We start from the raw sequence: 27,261 nt of genomic DNA on the forward strand, positions 1-27,261 counted from the left end.
TGGAATTCCATATGCAATGATTAAACATGTACATTTTAATACAAAGCTATTTATTTTAAGCATTATTAATAGAATATGGCATGATCATAGTTACCCAAGTGTTTGGGAACTAGCCATTATTTTAGCCTTTTTAAAACCCGGTAAAGACAAGTTTTTAGCAGCAAACTATCGTCCTATTGCATTGACATCTTGTTTATGTAAAATCATGGAGAAGATGGTCAATGCAAGACTGATATGGTACCTTGAAAATAAAGGTATTTTATCACCGATTCAATGTGGATTCCGAAAAATGCACTCAACGACTGATGTGTTGATACGACTTGAGTCTTCTATTTGTGAAGCCTTTGCTTCCAAACAGCACCATGTTACAGTATTTTTTGACCTTGAAAAGGCATATGATACCACATGGAGATATGGTATTCTTAAAACCATTCATGAATTGGGATTGAGAGGAGAGCGGCCACTATTTATTCAGGCATTTCTTTCACGTAGAGTTTTTCAAGTGAGAGTGGGGGAAACTCTATCAGAGAGTAAGTGCCAGGAAGAAGGAGTTCCTCAGGGTAGTGTGCTGAGTGTAACCCCTTTTGCACTAGCAATTAATGGGATATCCTCAGCCATTCCCCAGGATGTTCTCTCAACATTATTTGTGGATGATCTCTCAATATCATTTGCTGGCACTAGAATGGCAATGGTTGAGAGAAAAATCCAACTCTCTATTGATAAAATTATCCAGTGGGCTGACATGAATGGATTCAAGTTCTCGACAAGTAAAACTACCATTGTCCATTTTTGTCGTATCCGGGGAGTACATCCAGACCCGGATATATACATTAAAGGTCAACGGATACCATGTGTATCGGAAACCAAATTTTTAGGTTTGATATTTGACTGTAGACTTACCTGGGTTTCTCACCTAAAAGCGCTAAAAGCTAAATGTGTTGAAGCTCTGAATATCTTAAAAGTATTGTCCCATACATCATGGGGGGCAGACCGCAATACTATTTTAAAATTATACAAGGCCTTGATTTTTTCCAAAATTAGTTATGGTTGTGAGGTATATTCTTCAGCCACCCCAAGCCGGTTAAAAATATTAGATTCGATACATCATGCAGGTATTAGATTGTCTACTAGAGCTTTTAAAACCTCGCCTATCCCAAGTCTCCTTGTTGATGCTGGAGAGTTACCTCTAGACCTTTACCGAATGTCTTCCATTCTTCGGTATTGGTTTAGATTGCAAAGACTCCCTAACTCTCTAGCCTTTCAGACTGCAAGCCTTGTAAGACAAGCATCATACTTTGAGTTGCACCCAAAATCTCCTCAACCTTATGGCTTTCGGGTGAAACGATTATTAAATAGTCTGGATATAATTAGAAATAAGATACTTCCATTCAAGGTATCATCAACGCCTCCATGGAAGTTACCAGAGATATCTTTTTGTAAATATTTTATTGGAGATAAGAAGAATATGTCAGACCTAGAAGCCAGGTCTCTTTTTAATGAACATGTTAAAGAACATAGAGGATCAACTTTTATCTATACTGATGGCTCCAAATCTGATGCTGGCGTTGGATTTGGAGTACATAGTAATGGTTTTAATTGTAGAGGTGCACTTCCTCTGACCGCTTCCATATTTACTGCCGAACTGTATGGCATATTAACCGCTATTGAGAAAATAGCGTTAGAGAAGGAGGGTAATTTTACAATTTTTAGTGATGCAAGGAGTGTCCTTCAAGCTATGGAAGTTTTTAATTCTAATAACCCTCTAGTTTTAAAGATTTTAGAATGGCTTTTCCTTATTGGACGGAGAGGTATAACACTTCAATTTTGTTGGGTTCCAGCACATGTAGGTGTGTCCGGGAATGAGAAGGCAGATTCACTGGCCAAGGAGGCTGCATCCGAGTTGCTGCCAAGAAGATATCCCATTCCCTGTAATGATTTCTTACCTGACATCAAGAAATTGGTTTGCAATAAATGGCAACAGCAATGGGATAGTCAAGATGGCAATAAAATGAGGGAAGTAACAAATGACATATCTACTTGGAGGTATAATATGATGCCCCGAAAATGGGAGACGTCTCTTTGTCGTCTCCGTATTGGTCACACTCGGTTGACACATGAGTTTCTGCTGAAGGGCCAACAGCAACCGTATTGTGACAACTGTGTAGTATCTCTAACAGTAAGGCATTTGTTGACCGAATGCCCCAATTATAACATCTTGCGGAATAGATATTTGTTTGAGGCTCAAGGTGAGGGTGGCAGGTTCATCCTTGCCAAGATTCTTGGAAATGATGTGTCCTACCATGCAAGTGGCATTTTTAGATTTCTTTCAGAAGCAGGTCTTCTGAAAAATATTTAACTTTTATGACATTCAATTTTTATGATTTTAATTGAATACTCTTTAATTTTTTATTTTTTATTTCATTTTTTACTTTTGTATATATAAATTAAATGTTACCGGCGTCAATGACCTTAGATGTCAGGATGCCTGAAAACTTAAAATCATTCATTTATTCCACCAACTCGACACCACCTACCTGCTCATCCATGGGCTTGATGTCTAAATCCAGAGCTGACATGTCCCCCGATAAAAGAGATTCGGCTTCCGTGGGGATGGTTGCTCTGACCGCTTCAATTAAAGGGGCAGCCGCCTCCGGAGTGACTGCTGCAGTGGTAGAGCCTGGGAAGAGTCGGGAGGCCATGTCTCCGTCGAGGAGATAGGGTGCTCCAGACGGAGCATTCCTGCCGAAGCCCGACACCCAAGGACGAAGAGCAGCTCTTGCCGACCGAAGAGATTCATCATCGGCCTGAAAGAGGTGAGTGGATTAGTGATGAAGGAGAAGGATCGTTCTCCGAAATAAGCGATGTATACATAATTAAGGAACAAATTAAATTATCGCCAAAGGATAAAAGGAACAAAACGAAAATCAACTTACGTCATCGTTCAGGAGTATGGAGGACCACTCGTAACAGAGCGTGCACGATTCCGGGAACCACACCATGTACGGGGCTTGTCCCGGCTCCCGAATAAAGGAGATAGCGCAATGTGCATGCGACCGGCAGAGGTCATGTCCAACGGGATCGTTGAAAGAGGCGGGGCAGCCCTTGGCAGCGCAGCGGACCTTCTGTAAATGAAAGGAGACATAAGTCTGGATGTTCCTTGAGACTCTAGTAAGGGATTAAGATCTACTAACAGAGTCTAGATAGCATGAAATATGTGTTCATAGAATGGTTCAATGAATGAGAGCCGGAGCTCCATATTAAAATATTTTAGATATGAAATTTTCCTGCACCAGAGTGTGCCGGAGCAATCTAAAATGGGTCCGTATCACTATAAATATTATTAAAATAAGAATAAAATAAATTAATGTAAGCTGCGGAACCTCCGACAGGGTCGAGGATTCAGTGATAGGCCCGTAACCAAATAAATTATAAAATACAAGCAGTAGCTAAAAGCTAAGGCTAACATCATTGCTAAGCGTATTGGTGATCTCCGGTGAAGCCGGAGGTCCGGTGAAAGGTCCGGAATAAATAAGTTGTGATTAATAATGAATATTTTGTGTGGATATGGCCGTGGCCGGAGTCTGGGTGCAAGGGACCACCGGGGGGATGAGGCCCTGCCAGAGGGTTGCACTCCAAATGATATATAACTATAGGTTCCAATCTCAATGAGTATCCCTCATGGTGGAGTAGAACTCAAGGCGGAGTGGATGAATGTTCAGATCCTACTCCCAAGCCGTAGCGGGGAGAGGACAGAACTACGAGGGGAACAGGTGGCGTCATAAAGCTGGCCCAAAACAATGACTCACACACGAACAGGACCTATTAATAACGCCAGCTATATTAACAGTAACCTCATAATAAAATAATTCGTAAAATATCATATACCCGTGGAGGGAGAGGGGGGAGGGAGAACCCGTGATCATATAAAACGGAAAACGGGAAATCCACCTCTCCTACTCGAGGCTAAGAAAGAAAACGAGTGAAAGGGTAACTCGTGACTGTAGCGACAGAAAACGAGAACTCCATGCTCTCGCTCTCGTGGTTACACTATAAAGAACCTAATTAAGCACACGATAATATAATATAAGCATAACAATAAAATTGTAACGTCAAATACAAGACTACGAACGAAGAATAACGTCTGTGCTAACAAAATTTAAAAGGATATAGTCCACTGATGAACGCCTCTCAGGGCGGGTACTAAACTATAATAAAGCCAGACTGGACTTGCTAGCAAAAAGTACCATAGGAAATAATAATAATAATAATAATAATAATAATAATAATAATAATAATGGTTCAAAAAGGCGTAAGGCCAGTGACTTAACCAAGAACCTAACTGACAGCGTACCAAATGGGCAAGACTAACATGAAATTCCCAGCGAGACAAATCAAAACAACAATGGCTGCCGACACCGCGGAAGGCCAAGCCGGTCGAAATAAAAAACAACACAATACTGGGAAGAGAACAACTGTCCGGTACTGCAAAAGCTGTCAAAACAAACTATGGTACTTAACATTGGTATTGGTGAAGTTGGAGCTTCGGCCATGATGAAAATAATCCATGAAACGTGAAAACACCGAGAACACAAAAATCTAAGACCAAGCTAGCAAGTCCAAAACAGAAGGATGTCTCAGAGGGCGCTCGCGTCGGGCGTCGGTGGAGTGGCTCAGGTGCGGTATCGGGGGCCTTTGTTACGGCCCTTCCCTTTGATGAAGGAATTATCTAAATGGAAGACAGCCTGTGAATAGTGGTTTTCACGCGTCCCTGCTTTATACACGAGACCCACAAGGTACTCGCGCGAGGATAGTAACCTCTGCATTCCATGCTTTTATCTTTCTCTGGTATATTTGGAAGGTTTATATCAGAAAAGTGTAAAGAAGGACCCTTTTCACCGGCCGTCACAAGTCGACCCAGAAATACAATTCTGTATTTTGTTGATTCCTTATCCATTCTGAAAACAGGCATATGGGGTAGGAAACTAAAGTTAGGATTCTCTTTAAGAATCTCTGGTAGGTTGTCAACCTTTTTTATTATCCCCAGGTTTTCTTGTTCCCTGAAGACTTCATCCATCATATATAGATGCTGTCTATTTCTATACTTTTTTAAATTAGAATTGAAAATTAATTTGGATAGACGTTGGTTATTTCCCAGGAGATGTGACACTTCACTGTTCCAGAGGAGAGGCATGACTAACCTTCCCTCCTCATTACGGGTTGTTGACTCCAATACAAAATCAATTAGCTTATCATAGGACTCAATTGAAGTATCATTGTAATTATTGTCATCATAGTTTAATATTCTGTGCCTTTCTTGGAAAAGAATATTATCCACAGCTTTCTGCAGTTCTGTCTCATTAACTTTTCCCTTTTCATCCACAACCGATATTTCAGGATTACTGTCTAGGGAAATAGGACTCTTAGCAGAATTTTCCAACACTGGGGCAATATCAGAATCTCCAAGCTTACTTACAACATTACATGACAAAAACCGAGGCCTTATGCAGGGTAAATACTTCAAATTATCCTAGATTGTGTCAACTTGCCCACAAAGCATAATTCCATATGAACTTTCAAGATATACTGGAGAAACAGTGCCACCAAAAATCTTGGTACTTATAGGAATTGCATATTCACAGTCAGTTCCCAGCATTAAATTAATATTTGCAATTTCATCATCCGTAGCTTTCAAGAATTTGTCAGCAAGAGAATAGCCCCTTTTAGAAAACTCATGAACAATCTTCCCAAGACCTGGAAGGTGGAGTCTAGTTTTAATTTCAGGAATACAAACTGCCTCAACCACGTGACATTCATGCTCAGACATCAACTGAAGTCTAACTATTATGTTATTGAAGGTTCTAGACTCATTAAACCCTTTCACAACTAAACTGATATTTGGATTAATCACCTCAAACCCTTGCCTATCTGCTAAATCACTATTAACAAATGTCACCTGCGATCCACTAACCTTTAAGCATCTTACCAGTGAACCATCAGGAAGGGGTGAGCTGAATGTGGGCAAGATAGAACTAGATACATAAGTCACGTGCAAAGTATTAAGATCAACGTATGCTATACCGTTATGCGACACTGTATTTGGGGTATCAGGTGAAATATCTGATTGCCGAGAATCTCTACTTGGGCACAAAAATGAAAAGTGCCATTTACTACAATGCTTGTATTTGGTATTAAACCTAAATTTACAATCTTTGGTTCTGTGAAAATTTGCACATTTACAGGATGCATGCAAACTTTTAAGCTTCTCTGTCTTCAATTTAGGAGAGGCAAAATTTGGGCATTTATATATTGGATGATCAGTAGACTCCCCACTCTTACTACAAAGAATGCATGCACGAAATCTACTGGGAACAGATTCATCCACGGGCTTAATGTTTGCTGCAAAACTAGAAATAGGAGCATCAGATTCATTGGACTTTCTTTTCCTTTTAAATTTCTCTTGGGCTTTGACATACCGTTCTGTAGCTTCAAATATGTGATCATCAATTTCCTTTAAAGAAGGTTTAAAGTTTCCTGTGATGTGAATTAATTGTGACCTAAAGCTTTTATTTAGAAAGCTCCAATAAAAGAACACTGAAAGATTATTGAAGGTATCTCTGATCATTTTCATCTCTCCCATAAGCTTATATGGGTCATCCTGGTAAGAAAGTCTTAGCTCTGACAACAATTTAATACTATCATACTTCTGAACAATTACTGACCCAAATGCTTCCATAAGCAGTTTTTTTGTATCCTCATATGTTCGACTCCCTGAACTCAAAGACTGAATAAGTACGTGGGGTTCCTTCCGAGTCTGTCTTTGAAGGTACAGAAGCTTTGTGTAGGAGTTCAAATTAGCTCTACCAGTTATATCCTCAAAATCTCTAAAGAACTTCTCAATACTCTCTCCCCTAGCATGACTATACACTGGAAGTGACAACTCTGGAAGCTTGAGCTTGTTACTTACATCATTACCATCAGATATATTTGGAACTCTTTTGAGCAATGAAATGGCACTAGTAATATTTTCAACATATTCATCACAACTCTCAAGTTTAGCAGCAAGACCACCCTTATCCGACTTCCAAATAAGCTCAGAAATCTGTGTGATACAGTCATCAAGTTTCTGTCGTAAACTATCCGAAGAGAAAATATTTTCTTTGATCTCACATGAGGTGAAAGATCCACAGTTATCCTGAACATTCTTACACTTTTTGGTTACTTTCGTCCTGTGTTGAGCTCTGACAGATTTTAAATAATCCAAGTCACCCATCATGTATAAAAATATGAAGTACTACTAAAATAACTGCAATTTCGGATAAACAAAGTAATGGGTTTACAACGTGATGTGCAATATCAAATGTTACTAGATAATATTCAAATCACAAATTTTCTCAAACGAGTAACCTAACAAGAGCAACTTGATATACCCTAGAAATTTAGTACAATACACAAGGAAATTTGCCTATCCAGTGACACAAATATGAAACATGAAGAATAAATATGACCCTAACCATGACCTTAGGTGAGGAGTTCCACGAAGCAAGGACCCACAGAGTGCCCCACGTTGGGCGCCATATTCTGAATTATTTACTGTGAATAATAAACCAAGAAAAAACACAAGAAATTTAATAATAAATTCTACAGTTTAATTTAGCAATTCATTTTCTATCAATCTGTTGTGAATATCCTTGCTTCCTGGTTTGCAAGAGGTAATCCCAAACCATACGAGGTAGAGGGATGGTGCTGGCCCTGCTGCCAACTCACAGTTTCAGAATAAATTGAGAGAATTTTCAAATTTTCAGCTATCCTTTCTAGGTCCAAATTAAGCCGAATAGTCGTATTAGCAACTAGATGATATCGGTCGGGAAGTTGTTCTTCGTGGATAATGGTGGTGGCCTAATGTGGATAATAGGCAACCTTATTCTCCTCCCCACCCTCGGTACATGGGCCAGGTCATAGATACATTTTAGCTCTTCATATTTTCTTTATAATGCACTGCACGAAAGATTAGTATGATCGTAATAACGATCTCAAAGTTGCGCTGTGCTAGGTAGTGGTCACGTTTTCACTGTCCCTCTCCTTCCAAGCTACTGCTGCTCCAAGGTATTTTGGGAATGTGGTCGAAGCTGGAAGATAACCAAACTAGGCAGTAACTAGTTATAGGGTTAATGTAATTAACTACCTTTGTTGCTGTTTGCTTGATGCTTGGTATAGTTAAGTTAAAAGAAAATCAATTTGCCAAACATTTATTTGAATAATGAAGGAAATGCATATATTTACCAAGCAATTACAATACAAGAACAAAGACACCCAAACAGCAAGATATAACTTTAATAATTAATGCTTATTTTAGAGTGTAAGGAAGCAATAAAAGCAAACTACATGAAGAATACAATACTAACTAATAATATTACGCAAGATAATGAAAATCTCTTTAATTAATAAGGAAAACTAAGGATAAACATAACTTTCCAAACACGTGTTCTTCACCGAAGGGATGATTGATACCGGGTCATATATCTTTCCCCTTAGAACACTGCCATATTTAGCAAATCATGTTAATGTTGGATTCTTTTTCAGGTAGAAATTTATGAATATATTTCATCATATAAATGGTGAGCAACCGGTATGGCAGTTTTTCCCATAGGGAAGCCTCACACTGAGTATACATAATGCTCTGGTACACTTCCATCAGGATGACATGGCTCGAGCCCAAAAAAGGGATTTGGACAAAGGAAAAATCTATTTTTGGGTGAGATAGCCATCCTACTTTAACCCCCCACCCCCTTTGCTAGTTGGAGGCTTCTATTTCACAGTAGCGCAGCTGCGTTGTGGAATGAGAAGCGGGACCGTATTGGGGCACTGGAAGGTGATAGGATGTGTAACGGTTCCTTACTTATACTACCCCTTAGTGGACTAGACTGGGAAAGGTCTGTTTGGGGTGCAGATATCTATGGTTATCTTAGGATATGTCCCTGATTATACACGATATCTTCACATAGTCATTTCCCGGGGTTGGAACCCCGTGATACCTGACAGTAATTCTCTTGTAATATCAATCGCAGAAATATTATACTATAGAAGTTGCTAGAAGGAATTTCCATCAGGACGACATGGCTATCTTACCCAAAAATAGATTTTTCCTTCGTCAAAATCCCTTTTAAAGTATGATTCTATGAATTGTATTTGCTACTCCCACATAAATTGAAATGGGTGTTTAATCTGAGAGACCTACTGCATGAAATATAAACTTTAATATTATCAATGTAGTTGCATTAGGCTACTACCCACAAACATACCTGGAATAATAAACAAATTAGTGTTGTTCTACATCGCATTCTGTCACCGATTCTTCTTGGCGGGATTGAATGATACGTATGTATTGTTGAAATACATTTAATCCTTTAGGCTTACATTACTGCTCAGCTCTGAGTGGCTTGTGACTCTCTCGAGAGAACATAGTAAAACAAACTCTCGCACAAAAAACATGAAAATAACAAATGAGCATCACTCTTAAAAGACTGGATCCTACTGTAATGCAAAAGTAAGAAGAATCATATCCTATCTTTGAGGCAATATATGATTGATTGAATCCTTCATAATATACATTACAGTACTTCACTTACAATTAATGTTTAAACGTGTTCTATCAATGCAATAATGTGCAACATTACTCTTAATACACGTAGCACATATGGTATTACAGTACAAATACATAAGTCTCCTCCCCCTTAACTTGACATTGTACAAATCTACAAATCTAATCTCTCAGGGGTCTTCCCTCTATTCATCCTATTGAGAGGAGCTCTAACTTCATCCTTTACTGGTACATGAATAGACTCAGAATCTACACCTGATGTTTTAGCATCTTGGTTAATAGTTGATTCATTTGATTCAACTACTTCTGAAAATTTTCCATCTCTAACATCCCCATGATCTACAGGATTTTTATTTAATTGCTGAAATTAATGAACATAACGGTTTACAATATTTTCACCAACTTGAACTTCATAATGTAAATATCCTATATCTCTTAAAATTTCTCCTGGTACCCACTTTGCTGGAGTATTGTATGATTGTACCATGATATTAGATAAAGGGGAAAAATGTCTTACTTTTGGGAAACTTTCTACTTGCTTGTACCCTTTTTCTTCTAAATCACTTTGCAAAATTGGATACAACAAATCTAACTTATACCTACTTGTCCATTCCTAGCAACAAATTTGATGATGTCACTCCTGTTGTGCTGTGCACTGTTCTTCTATGAGACAGTAAAAACTTTGACACATGAAAAAAATATCTTTTTACAATTTTTACAATTCATGTTATGCTTAAATGTTTAAACAAATCTTTCAGCCTCTCCATTCCTGGAGAGATGATATGTAGCTGAAAATGTATGCTTAATACCATGTACATTAAAAAATTCTTTAAACTCTTGTGAGGTAAACTGTGGACCATTATCAGTTACAATTCTTTCTGGGATACCATGTGTAGAAAAATTTTTCATTAACTCTTTTACAGTTGTATAAGACATTGTTGTCTTCATTGTAACTACTTCTGGCCACTTAATGTAAGCATCAACAACTATCAAAAACAAATAACCTGGGTAACTCCCAAGGGTGTATTCTAGCAAAAGGAGGATTGTTCTGTTGCGGAACGCAATTCATACAATTTCTTACAAATAATTCAATATCTCTATCTACACCTGGTCACGAAACAAAAGTCCTTGCAATAGACTTTGATCTGACAATGCCTTGGTGATCAGCATGTATTTCGGACAAAACCATATTGTCCTCGGTGAACTATGAATAATTACTCTTGACTCTTTCATGATACACCCTGGCGTTATGCTTAATTCACTCAAAATATCCTTATATGGTTTACAATTTGCTTCGTTTCCACATGAGTTCCTACCTGTCATGAAACTCTGAAACCTTACTAAGTGTTGGGTCTTCCATGGTATGATGTCCAATATTCTTTGCTGTAACGGGTACATCATATGCTAAACTAACAATATACTGTTATCATACTCTTCTGGTGTTTTGACTACTGGGAATTTAGATAAAGCATCTGCATTACCCATTTTTGATGTTGGACGATATTTTATGTCAAAATGTATGCGGCTAACGTAATTCCCCAACCTTTTAGTCTTTCAGTTACCAACGTAGATAAACTTGCTTTTGGACCCAATATTGCTAATAGAGGTTTATGGTCTGTAACAAGTGGGAACTTTTTCCTTTCATAAAGATACATATGAAATTTCTTAACTCCATACACTAATGCTAAACCTTCTTTTTCTATTTGAAAGTAAGCCCTTTCTGCCTTGTTCTATACCCTAGAAGCGAATGCAATTGGTTTTTCTTTTCCATCTGGCATTTCATGAGATTATACTTCATCTAAACCTATGTTGGATGTGTCATATACTAATTTAACTGAAAATCTATTTGAAAATGTGCTTGAAATGTAGGTGATGTTATTTCCTGCTTATTTTTTTCAAAAGATTCATGACAATCTTTTGTCCAATTCCACTCTACAACCTTATTCAACAAGTTGTACAATGGATGTGCGATTGTAGATAAATTCTGAATGAAATTCCCATAAAATTCTACTAAACCTAAAAATTACTGTAGTTCCTTAACATTTTGTGGTACCTTTGTTGATTGTACTGCCTTAACTTTCTCCTTAGTCTTTTGAATACTTCTAAGTAGGCCTATTCCAATAAATCAACTTCTAAAATATATTTTTGCTTATTTACTCTAATATTATGTTCCTTCATCTCTACACTATTTGTGGATGATCTCTCTATAACATTTACTGGAGCTAGAATGGAAATGGTTGTGAGAAAACTACTTGTAATTGACAAAATTATTCAGTGGGCTGATATGAATGGATTCAAGTTTTCAACAAGCAAAACTACTATTGTCCATTTCTGTCGTTTCCGGGGAGTACATCCCGATCCGGATATATACATGAAAGGTCAATGGATTCCATGTGTAGGTGAAGCTAAATTTTTAGGATTGATTTTCAATACTAGGCTTACTTGGGTTCCTCACTTAAAGGCGTTGAAAGCTAAATGTGTTGAGGCTCTGAATCTTTTAAAAGTATTGCCCCATACATCATGGGGGCACACCGTAAAACTATTTTAGAATTATACAAAGCCTTAATTTTTTCCAAAATTAGTTATGGGTGTGAAATATACTCCTTAGCCACCCCAAGCCGATTAAAGATATTCGATTCAATACATAATGCTGGTATTAGATTGTCCATTGGAGCGTTTAGCATCTCACCTATCCTAAGTCTCCTTGTTGATGCTGGAGAGTTACCTCTAGGCCATTTCCGAATGTCTACCATTATTCGGTATTGGTTTAGGTTACAAAGTCTCCCTAACTCTTTAGCCTTTCAGACTGCAAGCCTTGTAAGGCACTCAACATACTTCGAGTTGCATCCAAAATCTCCTCAACCTTATTAAACAGTCTTGATATAATTAGAGGTAAGGTGCTTCCATTTAAGATATCATCAACCCCTCTGTGGAAATTACCAGAGATATCTTTTTGTAAATATTTTATTGGTGTTAGAAAAACATGACTGAATTAGAAGCTAGGTTTCTTTTTATGGAATATGATAAAGAACATAGGGAATCAACTTTTATAGATACCGATGGCTCCAAATCTGATGCTGGCTTTGGATTTGGAGTATATAGTAGTTCTTTTAAGTGTAGAGGTGCACTTACTCCAATATCTTCCATATTTATTGCTGAATTATATGGCATACTAACCGCTATTGAGAAAATAGCGTTAAAAGAGGAGGGCCATTTTACCATTTATGGTGATTCAAGAAGTGTCCTTCAAGCTTTAGAAGGTTTTAATTCTAGTAACAGTAACCCTTTAGTTTTAAAGAGTTTAGAGTGGCTTTTAATTATTGGCCTAAAAGGTATAACAGGTCGATTTTGCTGGGTTCTGCCACTCATAGGTGTGTCTGGAAATTAAGAGACAGATTCACTGGCAAAGAGTGCTGCAGCTGAGTTGCTACCAAGAAGGTATCCCATTCTCTGTTTTCTCAGACATAATTAGGTAATAGGTTGGCCAGGGCACCAGCCACCCGTTAAGATACTACCACTGGAGAGTTGAAAGGTCCTTTGACTGGCCAGACAGTATTACATTAGATTGATCTCTCTGGTTACAGCTCATTCTGTCTTTTCCTACATATACACCGAATAGTCTGGCCTATTCTTTCCACATTCTCCTGTGCCATACGCCTGACAACACTGAGATTATCAAACCATTCTTCTTCGCTCAAGGGGATATCTATTGCACTGTAATTGTTCAGTGATTACTTTCCCCTTGGTAAGGCTAGAAGAGACTTTAGCTATGGTAAGTAGCTCTTGAGTAGAAGAAACTCTTTAGCTATGGTAAACAGCTCTTCTAGGAGAAGCACATTCCAAAATTAAACTATTGTTCTCTAGTCTTGGGTACTGTCATAGCCTCTGTACCATGGCCTTCTACTGTCTTGGATTAGAGTTCTCTTGCTTTAGGGTACACTCAGACACGCTGTGTTCAAGTTTTTTTTTTATAGTTTATATATGAAAGATCAAATTTAATGGTGTTACTGTTCCTAAAATATTTTATTTTGACAGTATTGCTTCTCTTGTAATGTATTGATTTCCTTGTTTCCTTTTCGTACTGGGCTATTTTTCCCTCTAGGAGCCCTTGGGCTTTTAGCATCTTGCTTTTCCAACTAGGGTTGTACCTAAGCTTATAATGAGGATGAGGATGATAATAATAATAATAATAATAATAATAATAATAATAATAATAATAATAATAATAATAATAATAATAATAATAATAATAATGGTAATAATAATAATACGCCAGCTGCTGTATCAACTTACATTATAATTGGTTTACTATTTATGACCACTTCTACCAATATATGTATCTGACCTATCCTGATTATCATGAACATTTTCCACATTATTCTCTTGGCCTATTGTATCAACTCTAGCATTTATTTTCTTTGTATGCTGCTTAGGAAATCTACAAACATTTGCAAAATGGCCCATCTTTCTACAATTCAGGCATGTCTGTCCCATAGCAGAGCATTTCCTTGCTTTGCATGCAAGATAATCAGATTTACAACACCTATAGCATTTGGGATTGTCCTGTTCTTCCTGTGTATAAGTCTGATTCTCATATTTGTGAACATTGGAGTTTGGCAATTTCCTACGACTAGGCTTTAATGTATTCTTTCTCTGATTTTCATTATCTTTCACCTTTGAGCCTATCTTGCTAAATTTAGAATTTATCATTCTATTGTTTGTAGAATTACCTGTTATATTACTTTGCCTATTTGATGTTTCTAAAACTCTACCTATTATCAATACCTTCTCAAGTGTTGAATCTTTATCATGCAGTAATATTTTTGTTAGCTCTTGTGATGTGCAATGGGCAATAACTTGATCTATAATAACAGTTTTGAACTCTAGAAATTCACATGAAACAACTAAATTCTTAAGTTAAGTCACAAATGCACTTAAACTTTTATTTTCTTTCTGATATGCTTGTGCTGTAAATTGATACCTTTCAAAACCTTTATTTTCCTGAAGAGCAAAATATGTGGTAGGAGCCTTAATTGCAGCTTCACTTGTGTCATCGGTAGGTTGTAGTGTCTTAAACAATTCCCGAAGCTCTCTACCTGCTGTCTGAAGTAATAACGCCTTCTGTTTATCTTTCCTACTAAATAATGCTTCTAAATATATCCGAAGTTCCTCACGCCACTGCTGTCATTGTATTGCAACAGAACTTAGTTCAGCAACAATGCTGAAGTGTTCAGGAAGTTCAATGTTCAGTGGCATTTTGAATTCTTACCTGGATTAGGTTGGGCTAATGAAATCTTCAAAATTAACTTGTTACTTCCTAAACAAAGTATTCTAACCTAATTCGCAGGTTATTTATTGAATCTTTTGTGTTTATGAAACAAGCTTTAGTAGTTTTACACTTTGCTCATGCAAAACTAACTCTGGCTTAAGGTTAATATTTACCTTTGGGCCTCTGCCTACTAGTAATAAATTTTACCCGTACAAATGTTTGACGTTGCCTTCTTTTTTTACTTCAATCTTGATTGTAGCCTATGGTGGTGTGTTCCTGTGGTGGCTAGTTTCCTGCTGCATAAGTTTGCATTCTTCTAGTTGTCTCTTCTGGTCTTTTGTGCGAGTATGGTTCCCTCTATATTGTCGCCAGTTTAATATTTGTTACCAATGTAGTTGAATTAGGCTACTGCCCTCAAACATACCTGGAATAATATCCGAATTAGTGTTGTTTTACATTTCATCCTATGTCGGCAATTCTTCTTGGTGGGATTGAATGATACATATATATTGTTAAAATACTTGTCACTCTCTTGAGAGAATATTGTAAAACAAACTCTCCTATAAAAAATATGAAAATAACAAATGAGCATCACTGTCTAAAGACTGGATCCTACTGTAATATATAAGTAAGAAGAATCACATCCTATCTTTAAGGCAATCAGTAAATAATTAAATCCTTCATAATATATGCTACTACACTTAAAATTATTGTTTAAAAATTTTCTATCAATACAGTACTGTGCAATATTACTCTTAATACACATAGTGCATATGGCATTACAGTACAAATACATAACATAAACGAGTCTGGCAAAAATACTCGATATATGAGTTTATTTCACTTCAAGTCTGTAACATATAAGATATTATACAATTAGGCTCCCAGCTCTGGGCACCAAAAATATATTATACTATGGCTCGTGACTGGGAACCAAACATATAATATTATATATACGACGGCTGACAAGGTAATCAACCTCTGGAATTCCTAACTCACTTGTTTGCTTTTACAATAAAACTGTTACACTTTAAAATATTACTACACGAATTCTGAGACATTTGAATAACTCACAGACGACAGTCTCTTACCTACACTCAAAACTAAACTGGGTTATTACTCCTGAGAATTATTTAAAACTTACTGTGGTTCTTAACAGGATATGAGCAAATACAATTCTAAACAAAGGTGATTGGAATAATACACTCTTTACAAAAATAAATATATTCTAGATGAATTACAACATTTTGAAAAGAATTCACATAATGAAATAAATCACTCGAAAAAATTAAGACTGAACGAAACTTAGATTAAGACAAAAATGTTACGATCTAAAAATTATATATTAACCAAACTTGAACTATTATATGTGAGTAATCACTAGACTGAGAACAAAAATAACACTTATGAAAATTGTACTTTAAATTAAATCTGAGTACAATATTCAAGTTTGTCACTTAATGAAAAATAGATAACCAGAACACATTACAATTACCTAACTTTCCTACAGGGCCAGTTACAAAAGCTTACTTAATGCCAACACTCAGCCTAATGCAATGAATTCAAAATCTCCATTTCTTCTTACGTATCTTTTTAACACACGATTTGATTTGGGGCACAGAGTCACTTAGGAGAGGACACACTCTAGGTACTGAACACTTGTAAAACAATACTCTGAGGTACGTGCGAGAAAGAGATAGAAGTGAGAGACGATCTTAAGGGTGGATTTCTCTATCTGTATGTAAACGTAGTATCGCTTTTTATATAAAACCTAACTGCATTCAGAAACTTCCCAACAAACTGGGAAGTGTGGTGGCCAGGCAAAAAGCATCAGAGTAACTAAGGATTGCTCTCCCGAACGCTACTCACACCACGCCAGATGCTTCTCTCAGTCAGCTAGTTACATCCACCCTTTGTCCCTGAAATAAAAAAAAAAAAGATAACATCCTATCACTAGGTCCTTCGAGAAATTTCCAAAGCACATGGTACAGAATTTTCCAAAGCACATGTTACTGTGCATTCTCTCTCAAACATGACTCAATACTTCATAAAAATATAAAAGAACATCACATAAGCCCTTTTCCTTATCGTATATGATCAAATAACGCTCAAACAGTTACGTAAGACTTCGTTACAAAATGTGTGAAATGAAAAGTTAATTCTTAAAAATAAAGTAAATTTACAAATGCTATCTTGAATAAATAATTCAATGAAATTAACGACGAAAGTCTTACATAACTTATATATTAAACCTACACAAAGAGAGCTCACTTCTCCTCAGTGCTCAGATAAGATATAAATAAAATCATTATCATTAAACTACTGTATTTACTCTACACTAGAAAAGCTTTGTAAGATAGTTCCCCCCCCAAAAAAGATTATTTAATTTGGACCGAAATCCATCGATTCAGCCAGAGATAATTAATGTGCAACCACGTTATCTTTACCTAACATATGCTTTGCATTAATACAATATGGTTGCAAACATAATATCCACCTAGTTAACCTTCGATTATTATTTGTCATCTTATTCACAAAAGTTAAAGGATTATGATCCGAGTACTATGTAATCTCTTTCTGTGGTCGATTTACGAAACTTGAAAACTTTTTTATCGCTGTGATCAGTGTCAGCAGTTCCATTTCAACTGTCGAATTGACTCATTGCTGCTTCTTCAGTTTTGACGACATAATAACACACGCAGGGTGAAGAATTCCTTCCTTATCTTCTTGCAATAAGACAGCTCCAATCCCGTTATCCGACACATCCAGATGGATAAGGAATTTCTTGGTGAAATCCGGCGCTTTAAGTATTGGTTTCGAAATTCATATAGCTTTCCTCAGATTTTTCCTTTTTCCTGATATCTTGATAACGTGGGTCCGGTCACTGCCCTTCTTAAAAATCCGGAATGATTCTGGAAACTCGTTGGCGAGAGAGAATCTCCTTTCCGATGCGTAGACCAACACCTACCGTCTTACCATAAACTGTCTGTTTGTACTCTTCTTACCAAACCTTTTCTTCATCCGTCCTTGACTTGTTTTCACGTATTCTATGGAAAATTTCCTTAATTTGCCGATTCTTTTCCTCAAATCTTTGACATTTCCTTCGTCCGTTTCCTCTCGATCCTTCCTTTTCCGTGCCAACACTTTCTTTAGTTCTTTGCTGAAGGGTCCTGCAAACTTATAGTTCATACTCTTCCTCCCAAAACTTTTTTTATTTCGTCCTTGACTCGTTAACTTCATGCCTTCCAGGGAAAATTTTCTTATCTCGCCGATCCTTTTCCTCAAATTCTTGACATATTCTCCTTCCGTTTCCTTTCGGTCCTTCCATTTTTCTGCTATCATTTTCTTCAGTCCATTCCTGAAAGGTTCTCTTCGTACTTCCATCAGGCGTAAGGGAGCTTCCTTGATGCACTTGTTGAGGTTTTCAGCCATCTGACATATAGGACATGCCCGGCAAAACTTGCTCACGTCCTTATACATGCCAGGTCGGAAAAAGTATTTCATTATCTTCTCCGTTGTCTTCCTTATCCCCATATGTACCGCGATCACCTGTCTTCTCAACGGTGCGGGAATTAATATTTGACAATATATTCCCCATTACACAAGAGTTTCTTCTGACTGGCCAACACCAACCATATTGCGATGACTTATGCCCTTGACAGTGAGGCGTTTGTTGAATGGATGCCCCACTTATAGCACAGAGAGAAATAGATATCTGTTTGAGGCTTGGGGTGGAGATGGCGGGGTCATCCATCCCAAGATCCTTGGACATGATGTGTTGTACAATGTCAGTGGCATTTTTAAATTTATATCGGAAGCAGGTCTCAATGCTATTTAAGTTTTATAACATATTTACTTTTCTGGTTTTAGTTCAATATTTTTTTAATCATTATTTATAATAAACAATATCAGCGTCAACGACCTTCGATGTCAGAATGCAGAGAACTTCAAATCATTCATTCATTCATTCATTCACTCATTCGGCATTTCCCGGCTTTTCCAGAGATATCAGCGGGTCTGTGCTTCCTCATAAGTAACCCATCCTTAAGATAATAACAGGTCTGACACTGCCGTGCTTCAGTCTCATCCACCACATGGTACAATAACTCTGGTAATGTTGCATCCTTCCATTGCAATCCTACCAGCCTTTTCCTACTCGCTTGTCCTACTTCTAATGTTGAATTTTTTATTCCTTCCAAGTCCATTTTCTTCTTTGTCCTCTTGTCCACTCATCTGTCATTCCTCTTCGCTCGGGCTTACTCAGGAATTCTCCTCTTGTTTACCATCAAGGGAATCCTCTTCATCGGAAAACAAATTCTTCAAGTTCATCGCTTCTTCAATTTCTTTGTCTTCTCCAGCAGTCATTTTCTTCTTTGTACTCCTAGTCGTAACACAACCAGAAAAACAGATACGAGTAGTCCTTCTCAAGTTCAGTCGTAGGACTATACTTCAATGGTTTCTCCGTTACAATGGGACCAGGCACGAATGGCCAACCTTATTACCGTGCTGGAAATATACTCCTTCGACAGCCAATGAATCCTTTACCGCAAAGTCAAAAGTACCTGTCACCAACTCGCATGACAATTTTAAACGGCAAATAGGGGTGACCTCCTCACCTCGCATTCCCTTCAAAATAACCAAGTCCCCTGTGAGAGACTGTTCCACCAACGGGTGTACTCCTCGTACCACCACACTATGGTTACAACTTGTTTCGCGCAATATCCTGACCGGGGTTCGCTCACTTACGTCTAATATACTTTCATAAATATTTGGTTTAAAGGCATCCACGCTTTTTGGGTTCGTCGTGTTTGTCGTATAAACGTGGGCTGGTTTATTTTCCTCTCCGTCTTTTCCCGATTGCTTCTTAGTTTTCTCATTCTGTGAACGTCGAAGTATCCTTAATCACTTGGGCGATTGCTTTCGGTTGGTTTGACCAAGATTTCCTACTGATATGGCCTCTTTTGCCACACTAAAAACATACAATATCAGCCTTCTGCATGTCCTTCATGAGGCTTGAAGGAGGAGGATTCAACTTATATTGCTGTGGTACTATCGCATTGTGCTTAGGGCCAGTACCAGTGCTACTTCCAATGTAACCTTTGAACTTGTTCCCGTAGTTATTACCGTACTGGTTTCCATGGTTTGGTAAATACTTGACACTTGGTCGGAACAACAGTTGAAACTTCATGCCCGATGAGGGTTTACAACTGATAATTTTGTAATCTTCACTTAGCGAAGCGGCTTTATCAAGTTTCTTCACCTCTCTCTCAAGTACTTTGGAATATGTTCAGGAATTCCTTGTAGATACTGATCTAGTATTATCAGTTCTTCTAAATCAGCCATCTCCTTTACGTTAGCAGCCTCTGTCCATCTCTTAAAACATCGTCGTACCTTATAAGCGTAATCCAGGAAAGTCATTTTCTCATCCTTTTTCAAACTTTGGAACCTTTCATTATAATAATCAGGGGTCATCTGAAACACTTTCAGCACGCTCCTCTTTACTTCTTGATACTCCATCCTCTGGTACAGAGATTAGGATAAGTAAGCACTGCAGCCCTTCCCAAAGAGCACACTCTGCAATAACACAGACCATTTATCTTCGCCATTTCATCGTCACAGCGACCGTTTCAAAATGATCGAAGAACTCGTCTGAAGCCTCTTCTGTGAACCATGGAATTGACCTTTGGGCTTCCAACACATTAAACACTGGATCGTGCTTAGCAGGGGCCACCTCAGTTTGGGTGGTCAGCTGTGCAGGGGCGTGCAGCATCTCAAACTCCCGCTCATATCTCGCTTTTTCCATCTCTTTTTCTTCTCGCCTTACTTCAATTTCTTTTGCATGTCGTGTTTCATATCTCTTCTTCTTCCTGTCTTCTCTTTCTTCTCGTTCATCTTCTTCTCGTCTTCTCTATCTTTTTTCTCATTCTGTGATTTCCCTCAGTTCCATTAACCTTGCATTTCTTGCAATCGCCAGGGCTTCTTCTTCTCGTCTTGCTTCCATTTCCTTCTCTCTTTCCATCATCTTCAACTTGATCAAATTCTACTCTGTTGAAACTCGTTGAATCTCAGCCTCTACATACTTATATGCTTCCATACCTTCAGTTAGAGAGTCAACCAGTCTTTACTTCTTTAAAATTCTTCCTCAGCTTCCTCCAACCGTTCACGAGTGTGCCACAATATTCTCTTCCGACAACTTTCCCGAGTTTATCAACGCTTCTAAGGCTAGTCACTTGATTTGGGCCTTAATCATTCCACTCTTTGCATTACCGCCACATGCCGTCAAGATAGATAGCCACTGAGCTTTAGTTACGTTAGCTTCGGACAATTCTTGAACACTTGGGCTATTCAAAAACTCTTGTATATTAAACCGTGCCATCTTGTCATTTAATAATATTAAATTCTTTTCCAAAAATATATCCAAACAACACACAAAATCTTATCAACACTGCATTATTCAAAACCGTTAATCAAAACACTGCCCTGTTATCACTAGTATTTAAAAGAGACTCGCTCGATCTCAAGTATGGGCACCAAAATGTATTATACGATTATGGTTCCCGGGTCTGGGCACCAAAAATGCATTATACTATGGCTCATGACTGGGAACCAAACATATAATATTATATATACTATGGCAAGTTGATCAACCTCTGGAATTTCAAACTCCCTTTTTCTTTTACATTAAAACTGTTACACTTTAAAATATTACTACATGCATTCTGAGACAGTTAAATAACTCACAGACGGCAATATATAAAACACTGAATATCCAAAGGTCTCTTACGTACACTCAAAACTAAACTGGGTTATTACTCTTGAGAATTATTTAAAACTTACTGTGGTTCTTAACAGGATACGAGCGAATATGATTCTAAATAATAGTGATTGGAATAATACACTCTTTACAAAAATAAATATATTTTAGATAAATTACAACAGTTTGAAAAGAATTTATATAATAAATAAATCACTTGAAAAAATTAACACTGAACGAACCTTAGATTAATACAAAAATGTTACAATCTGAAAATTGTATATCAACTTTACTTGTACTATTATAATGAATAAAAGATAATAAAATAAAAGAAAAGAAATAACACTTATGAAAATTGTACAACCACTTGGTTCACTTGAAATTAAATCTGAGTACAATATTTAAGTTTGATAATGAAAAATAGATAACCAGAACACAATACAATTACCTAACCTTCCTACAAGACCAGTTACAAAAGATTACACAATGCCAACACTCGCCCTATTACAATGAATTCAAGATCACCGTTTCATCTTACGTATCTTTTCAACTCACGATTTGCTTTGGGGCACGGAGTCACTTAGGAGAGGACAATCTAACTAATGATCACTTGTAAAACAATACTCCTAGGCGAGTGCAAGAGAGAGAGAGAGAGAGGTGAGAGACAATCTTAAGGCTGGATTTCTATATATGTCTATGTAAGCTTGGTGTCGCCTTTTATATAAAACGTAACTGCTTCCAGAAACTTCCCAACGAATTGGGCAAAAACCGTCAGAGTAACCAAGTATTGCTCTCCAGACAGCTCTCTCAGTCAGCTAGCTCGACCCACCCTTTGTCCCTGAAATTAAAAAAAAAAAAAGACAACATCCTATCACTAGGTCCTTTGCAAAATTTCCAAAGCATGTGTTACAGAATTTTCCAAAGAACATGTTACTGCACATTCTCTTTCAAATATGACGCAATACCTGATAGAAATATAAAATAACGTTACATAAGCCTTTGCTCCTAATGTGTATGATCAAATAACACTCTCAAACAAATTACGTAAGACTACGTAACAAAATACATGAAATAAAAAGTTAATTCTTAAAAATAATGTAAATATACATATACTACCTTGAATAAAGAATACAATGAAATTAGCGATGAAAGTCTTACCTAATTTACATATTAATCTTGAATCTACACGAGGAGAGCTCACCTTAAGAGCTGGCTAACCTCTCTTCAATGCCCAAATAAAATCATTATTAATATACTATTGTATTTACTCTAAACTAGACCAGCTTTGTAAGAATATCTTATTTGATTGTAAACTTTCAGGGTTCAAAACATGTTTCTTTTGGAAGCTATGTTTTGTTTCTTCTCTCAAGTAGGCTTGGCGCTAATCCAAAGTAGGTTTATATTTTGCTCGCTATGTGGTGTTTATACATTCCATTTAATGGCATTGTTGTGGACATCATATTCTTTCAAAATAGGGTAACTTATTTTATTAACAATTATACTACTCACTTCATTCATAAATATTGCCCAATCACCAAATATCAGGTCTCTTATAGAGGTAGTGTCATGTCCAAATTCATCCGGTTTTGAATTGTTGGTTTGTGAATACATTATACTAGTCATGACAACGATCGGTCTTGATAATGCACATGTTACAGAATTACTATGTTCAGGCAAATATTCAAACTCATTAATGTTAAACTCCAATAATCCCTGAGGCCATTTTTCTTGCCTACGAGAGAGATCTGTTTTCTGAGATATATATGACAATAGTTGATGATCAAAATCAAACTTAATAAGGAAAGGTTGTAAATTTTATCAGTTGTTCACTAGAGAAACCCCACCTCTTATATATAAGTGTAATTTTGAGAAGTAATATATCTCAACCTTAAATTTTGATACAGATTCAGCAAATACAATTACTTTGTTGTCGAAATATTATTAGATCTCTTATTAAATGAAGAGTAGTTGACACAAGGAATGTGAAACAGTTTGGAAGAAGTAGAATTTATCTCAAAATATTTGTCATCAAATGTTATCTTCAGGAGTTGATTTATAAAATACAGGAACGTATGTTTAGAACGAATTTCTGGTCTTTTAATACGATTATGTATGTGGAGAAATTTGTTTTTATTTCATTGTTGAGTGGGAACTTGTTGTTCCGGGAAAGTCTCCCTACATCGTATAAGCAAAGATCAGCACGGGAGGAAAAGGAGCGCTATCACTCAAGGCACAAACACCCTGTTAATAACTTTGATGACGTAATTCACAAACCTTCACTCTAAAAGCAAAAGAAAAACTGTACTCTGTCCAGAGGCCTGAAAACTCCACATGTGAAATAAAAATAATTTGATGGCCTACTCTAGCTTTGTCAGGTCTAATGTCATCTACACTCTTAGGCTCTGTTTTGGCTCCGTCCCAGGGACCTCAGTGAGATGCTGGACAGGAATTTTAAGTAAAGTAATTATTGAGACAATGGCAATGGATGGGTGCAGTGATGTATTGTAAAGTTAATGTTAAAGATAAGGATCTTTACCTTCAAGTCTTATAGATTCAGTACTAAGTCACTCACTAACACTTATTACTCTCAAGTTATTAAGGCTTACGCCTTTCAAAATATCGGGTATACTGTCCCGAGATTAAATATTCATAATAGACACAATAAAGAAAAATGGAGTAAAAATACGTAGGGGTAGTTAACTTAACATTATTTTATCACACAAAATTTACATGTAAAGAAACAGACATCTTAACATCAAGTAAAGAAGATCAAACAAACACAAAATGTAATAAAAAGAAAATGCAAATCAAAAGGCAATAAAAATATGAATGGCTCAAGGTCTCTTGCCATGATTAATGATTGAAATGGGGTCGAACACGTGGCCCTGTGACCCAAGACTGTACTACTCCCTAAAGCAAATTCATATGCCAAATCTGTACACAAAATCCCACGCACTCAGCCCGAAATATGTAAAAGCCAGTTGAACCTAAATGAAGTAAAAATTAATCTAAGCTAAAGATGGGGAAGGGAAACTAGTGGCCACATGGTTTTCCTGCACTTCTTACTTGAAAGACAGCCCTTGTCCTTAAATAGCTGTTATAGCTTGTTGCTGGTAATTCGCCGTTGACTGGCCCATCACTGGAATTCCCTCTTCTTGGTAGATAGGGCCTCGCCGGAATATTTCCCAGGCTCGTCTTCTTCCCCTTTCCCCACTGGTAGGGCACAGAAACTCCCCGGTGGGAGTCCAGTTGGGGAATGAGCCAGAGATACACAGATTGACTGACCAAGTCGGTTAGCCGGTCACAACAGCTGCTCATGCACGAATGGGACGACCCCTAGGTCACGCAGGTTTCCCTGTCTTTACCTTCCAAAACAGGTGGTGGTTGTGGTGCATAGGGTAACACAATTGAGGTGCCATATCGGGACTTTAGGGCAGGGCAATGCAACATTGTAAGGAGTGAGAAGGAGGCAGGGTTTTGTACAAAATACTTAGAGAAATATTGCAGCTCTAAGGGAGTACACATACATCATAATCCTACCTATTCTGGTTTACTAAAAATTAATAACTTAAATGAGAAATTAGCAGTGGGCTGGTGTGATGGGCATACATCTTAAAATTAACAGACCTTAAATGATGCTGAGAGATCAAAGCTGCATTTAAGTTAGCAGAATTAGAATTATAGTCAAAACCAGTGTAATAATTTATTCGTAGTTTGAGGAAAGAATCACCGTACGCCGGTGTAAGGCTTTTGTTTTGCGTTACTACATTGTGACGTCACGAACATGGCGTACGCTACTCAGCGAGTTCAGTTTAGATCAGTTCTCAAAACGCTTTCGGTAAAGAAAACGTAGAGTAAGTATGGGAGCAAATGTTTAAGGGGTAACTACGATATTGGGCGCGGGACTAAATTACAAAAGAAAGAGTGAAGAAATATTCTTCACAATGCATAAGTTAGATGGCTTCAGATTTAATATCTTGTTTAAAGATATATGTTTCCCGTATTATGGAAAACAATCATGGTCAGTTTAGTAAACACCAACAGTCTGTCTAATCCCATCTTGTATATTTATACAGAATCTTGTCGTATCAAAGAATTCTTATATTTAGTCTTTTCTCATCAATGTACATTGCCCTATCAAAAATAGTGTCATGCATGTGTGAGAAGGTTTATTTTATTTCCAGCCTTATATATTTAAGTACAAGTACTCTTGGTACTCTAATGTCCAGACATTCAAGTCATTATCAGACATTTTTGAAAACAGGTGAATGGTATACAATCAGGAAAACAGGTATATTAAAGTAAATTTCAAGTGATTAAAAACAGTTTATAATTTCCTGTGATCAAATATTAATATTTTAAGGAAAAAGTAGTGATTATAAATTTAATGGTACCGGTAGACATTAATGTAATTCTATTGTATTTTCAGATATAGAAGGAATTCTGCTACCTGCCTTTGATCCCCACCTATCACCCAGAAATCATGTGTTGGTAGCAATTAAAAATAAAGAAGTTTTATGATTATTGAATCTAGAGTTTTATTGCTCACCTCCTGGATGGTAAGGGAAGTATTCATGGTTGGTCTAATTACAGTTTGCCCAAGCAGGTGTCCTTATACTGAGACAATTAATCCGCCATTTACTCTAGTAAATTGTAGTACCATCTCTCTCTCTCTCTCTCTCTCTCTCTCTCTCTCTCTCTCTCTCTCTCTCTCTCTCTCTCTCTCTCTCTCTCTCTGTATATTTCGTGTGAAGTAGTTGATTACTAATGCAGTAAATGACCATCGCTTTATATATACAGTAACATATATTTTTATGTAACAGTATTCCACAAATAACATAACGACAGGGTAATCATTTTCTGAAAATTTAGACAGCTTTTGAGAAAGTTAATAGTTTTTATATGCTTTGGAGCACTCTTAATGCATACTTTGATAATACGAAGTACAAACCTATTACCAATATTCATGCCAATGCATTACTAATACTGAATATAAGTGACAAGTTTAATTGGGTAAGGAAACGAGGTAGAAATATCTCTGAGATTTCAATGTTACCTGAAAAAAACATTGATTTTGTATCTATCTACTTATGTTTACTGTAGATGTGTGCAATAGTGTTCTTTAGACTCTTGAGTTGAGAGCTTTTCTCTCCCCTGTTTTTCTATAGAGCTTTTCAGCATTCTGTATTGTTTAATTTCATGGAAAATACTCATAATTTTGTTCCTACTTTTAGGTGGTTGGACAAGGGGTGGTTAAAAAGGATGCTGTAAGTGTTATGATTTTGTTGTTTGTAATGGATGATCTCTCTTTCTCTCATTTTCCCTATGCGGGTGAGTTAATAAATCTGTCTTGGATCGTTGTTATAGTGGTTCAAATTCTCATAGAAGAGCTGTTTATTAACAACTAAAATTAGTAAAGACACAAATTCAAAGAAAACACCTTTAAGCTCTTAGGACACTGTGTTATAAAAATCATTATGTACCACATACTTTTTTAAATGCTTAACTAAAACAGATGAACAGTCTAATATGGTGTATTGAGTTTTTTTTTTACCAAATATATGGCTTGTTTTGGTTACTCAGCCGTTATATGTAATTACATGAATTGATGCACCTCTCTCTCTCTCTCTCTCTCTCTCT

The 27,261-nt window shown here is 37.0% G+C and overlaps 1 protein-coding gene across 1 annotated transcript in view; it reads left to right on the forward strand.

The window, feature by feature from the left end:
- Positions 1 to 26,150, forward strand: part of LOC137625660 (uncharacterized) — a 533,194-nt gene extending 507,044 nt beyond the window's left edge. Inside the window, exon 12 of the mRNA XM_068356570.1 lies at positions 26,051 to 26,150. Coding sequence (XP_068212671.1) covers positions 26,051 to 26,142 — 92 coding nt within the window. The 3' untranslated portion in view covers positions 26,143 to 26,150. The remainder of the gene's footprint in view (positions 1 to 26,050) is intronic.
- The last annotated feature ends 1,111 nt before the right edge of the window (positions 26,151 to 27,261 follow it).

The sequence above is a fragment of the Palaemon carinicauda genome, chromosome 32, assembly GCF_036898095.1.
Source record: "Palaemon carinicauda isolate YSFRI2023 chromosome 32, ASM3689809v2, whole genome shotgun sequence".
Taxonomy (NCBI): domain Eukaryota; kingdom Metazoa; phylum Arthropoda; class Malacostraca; order Decapoda; family Palaemonidae; genus Palaemon; species Palaemon carinicauda.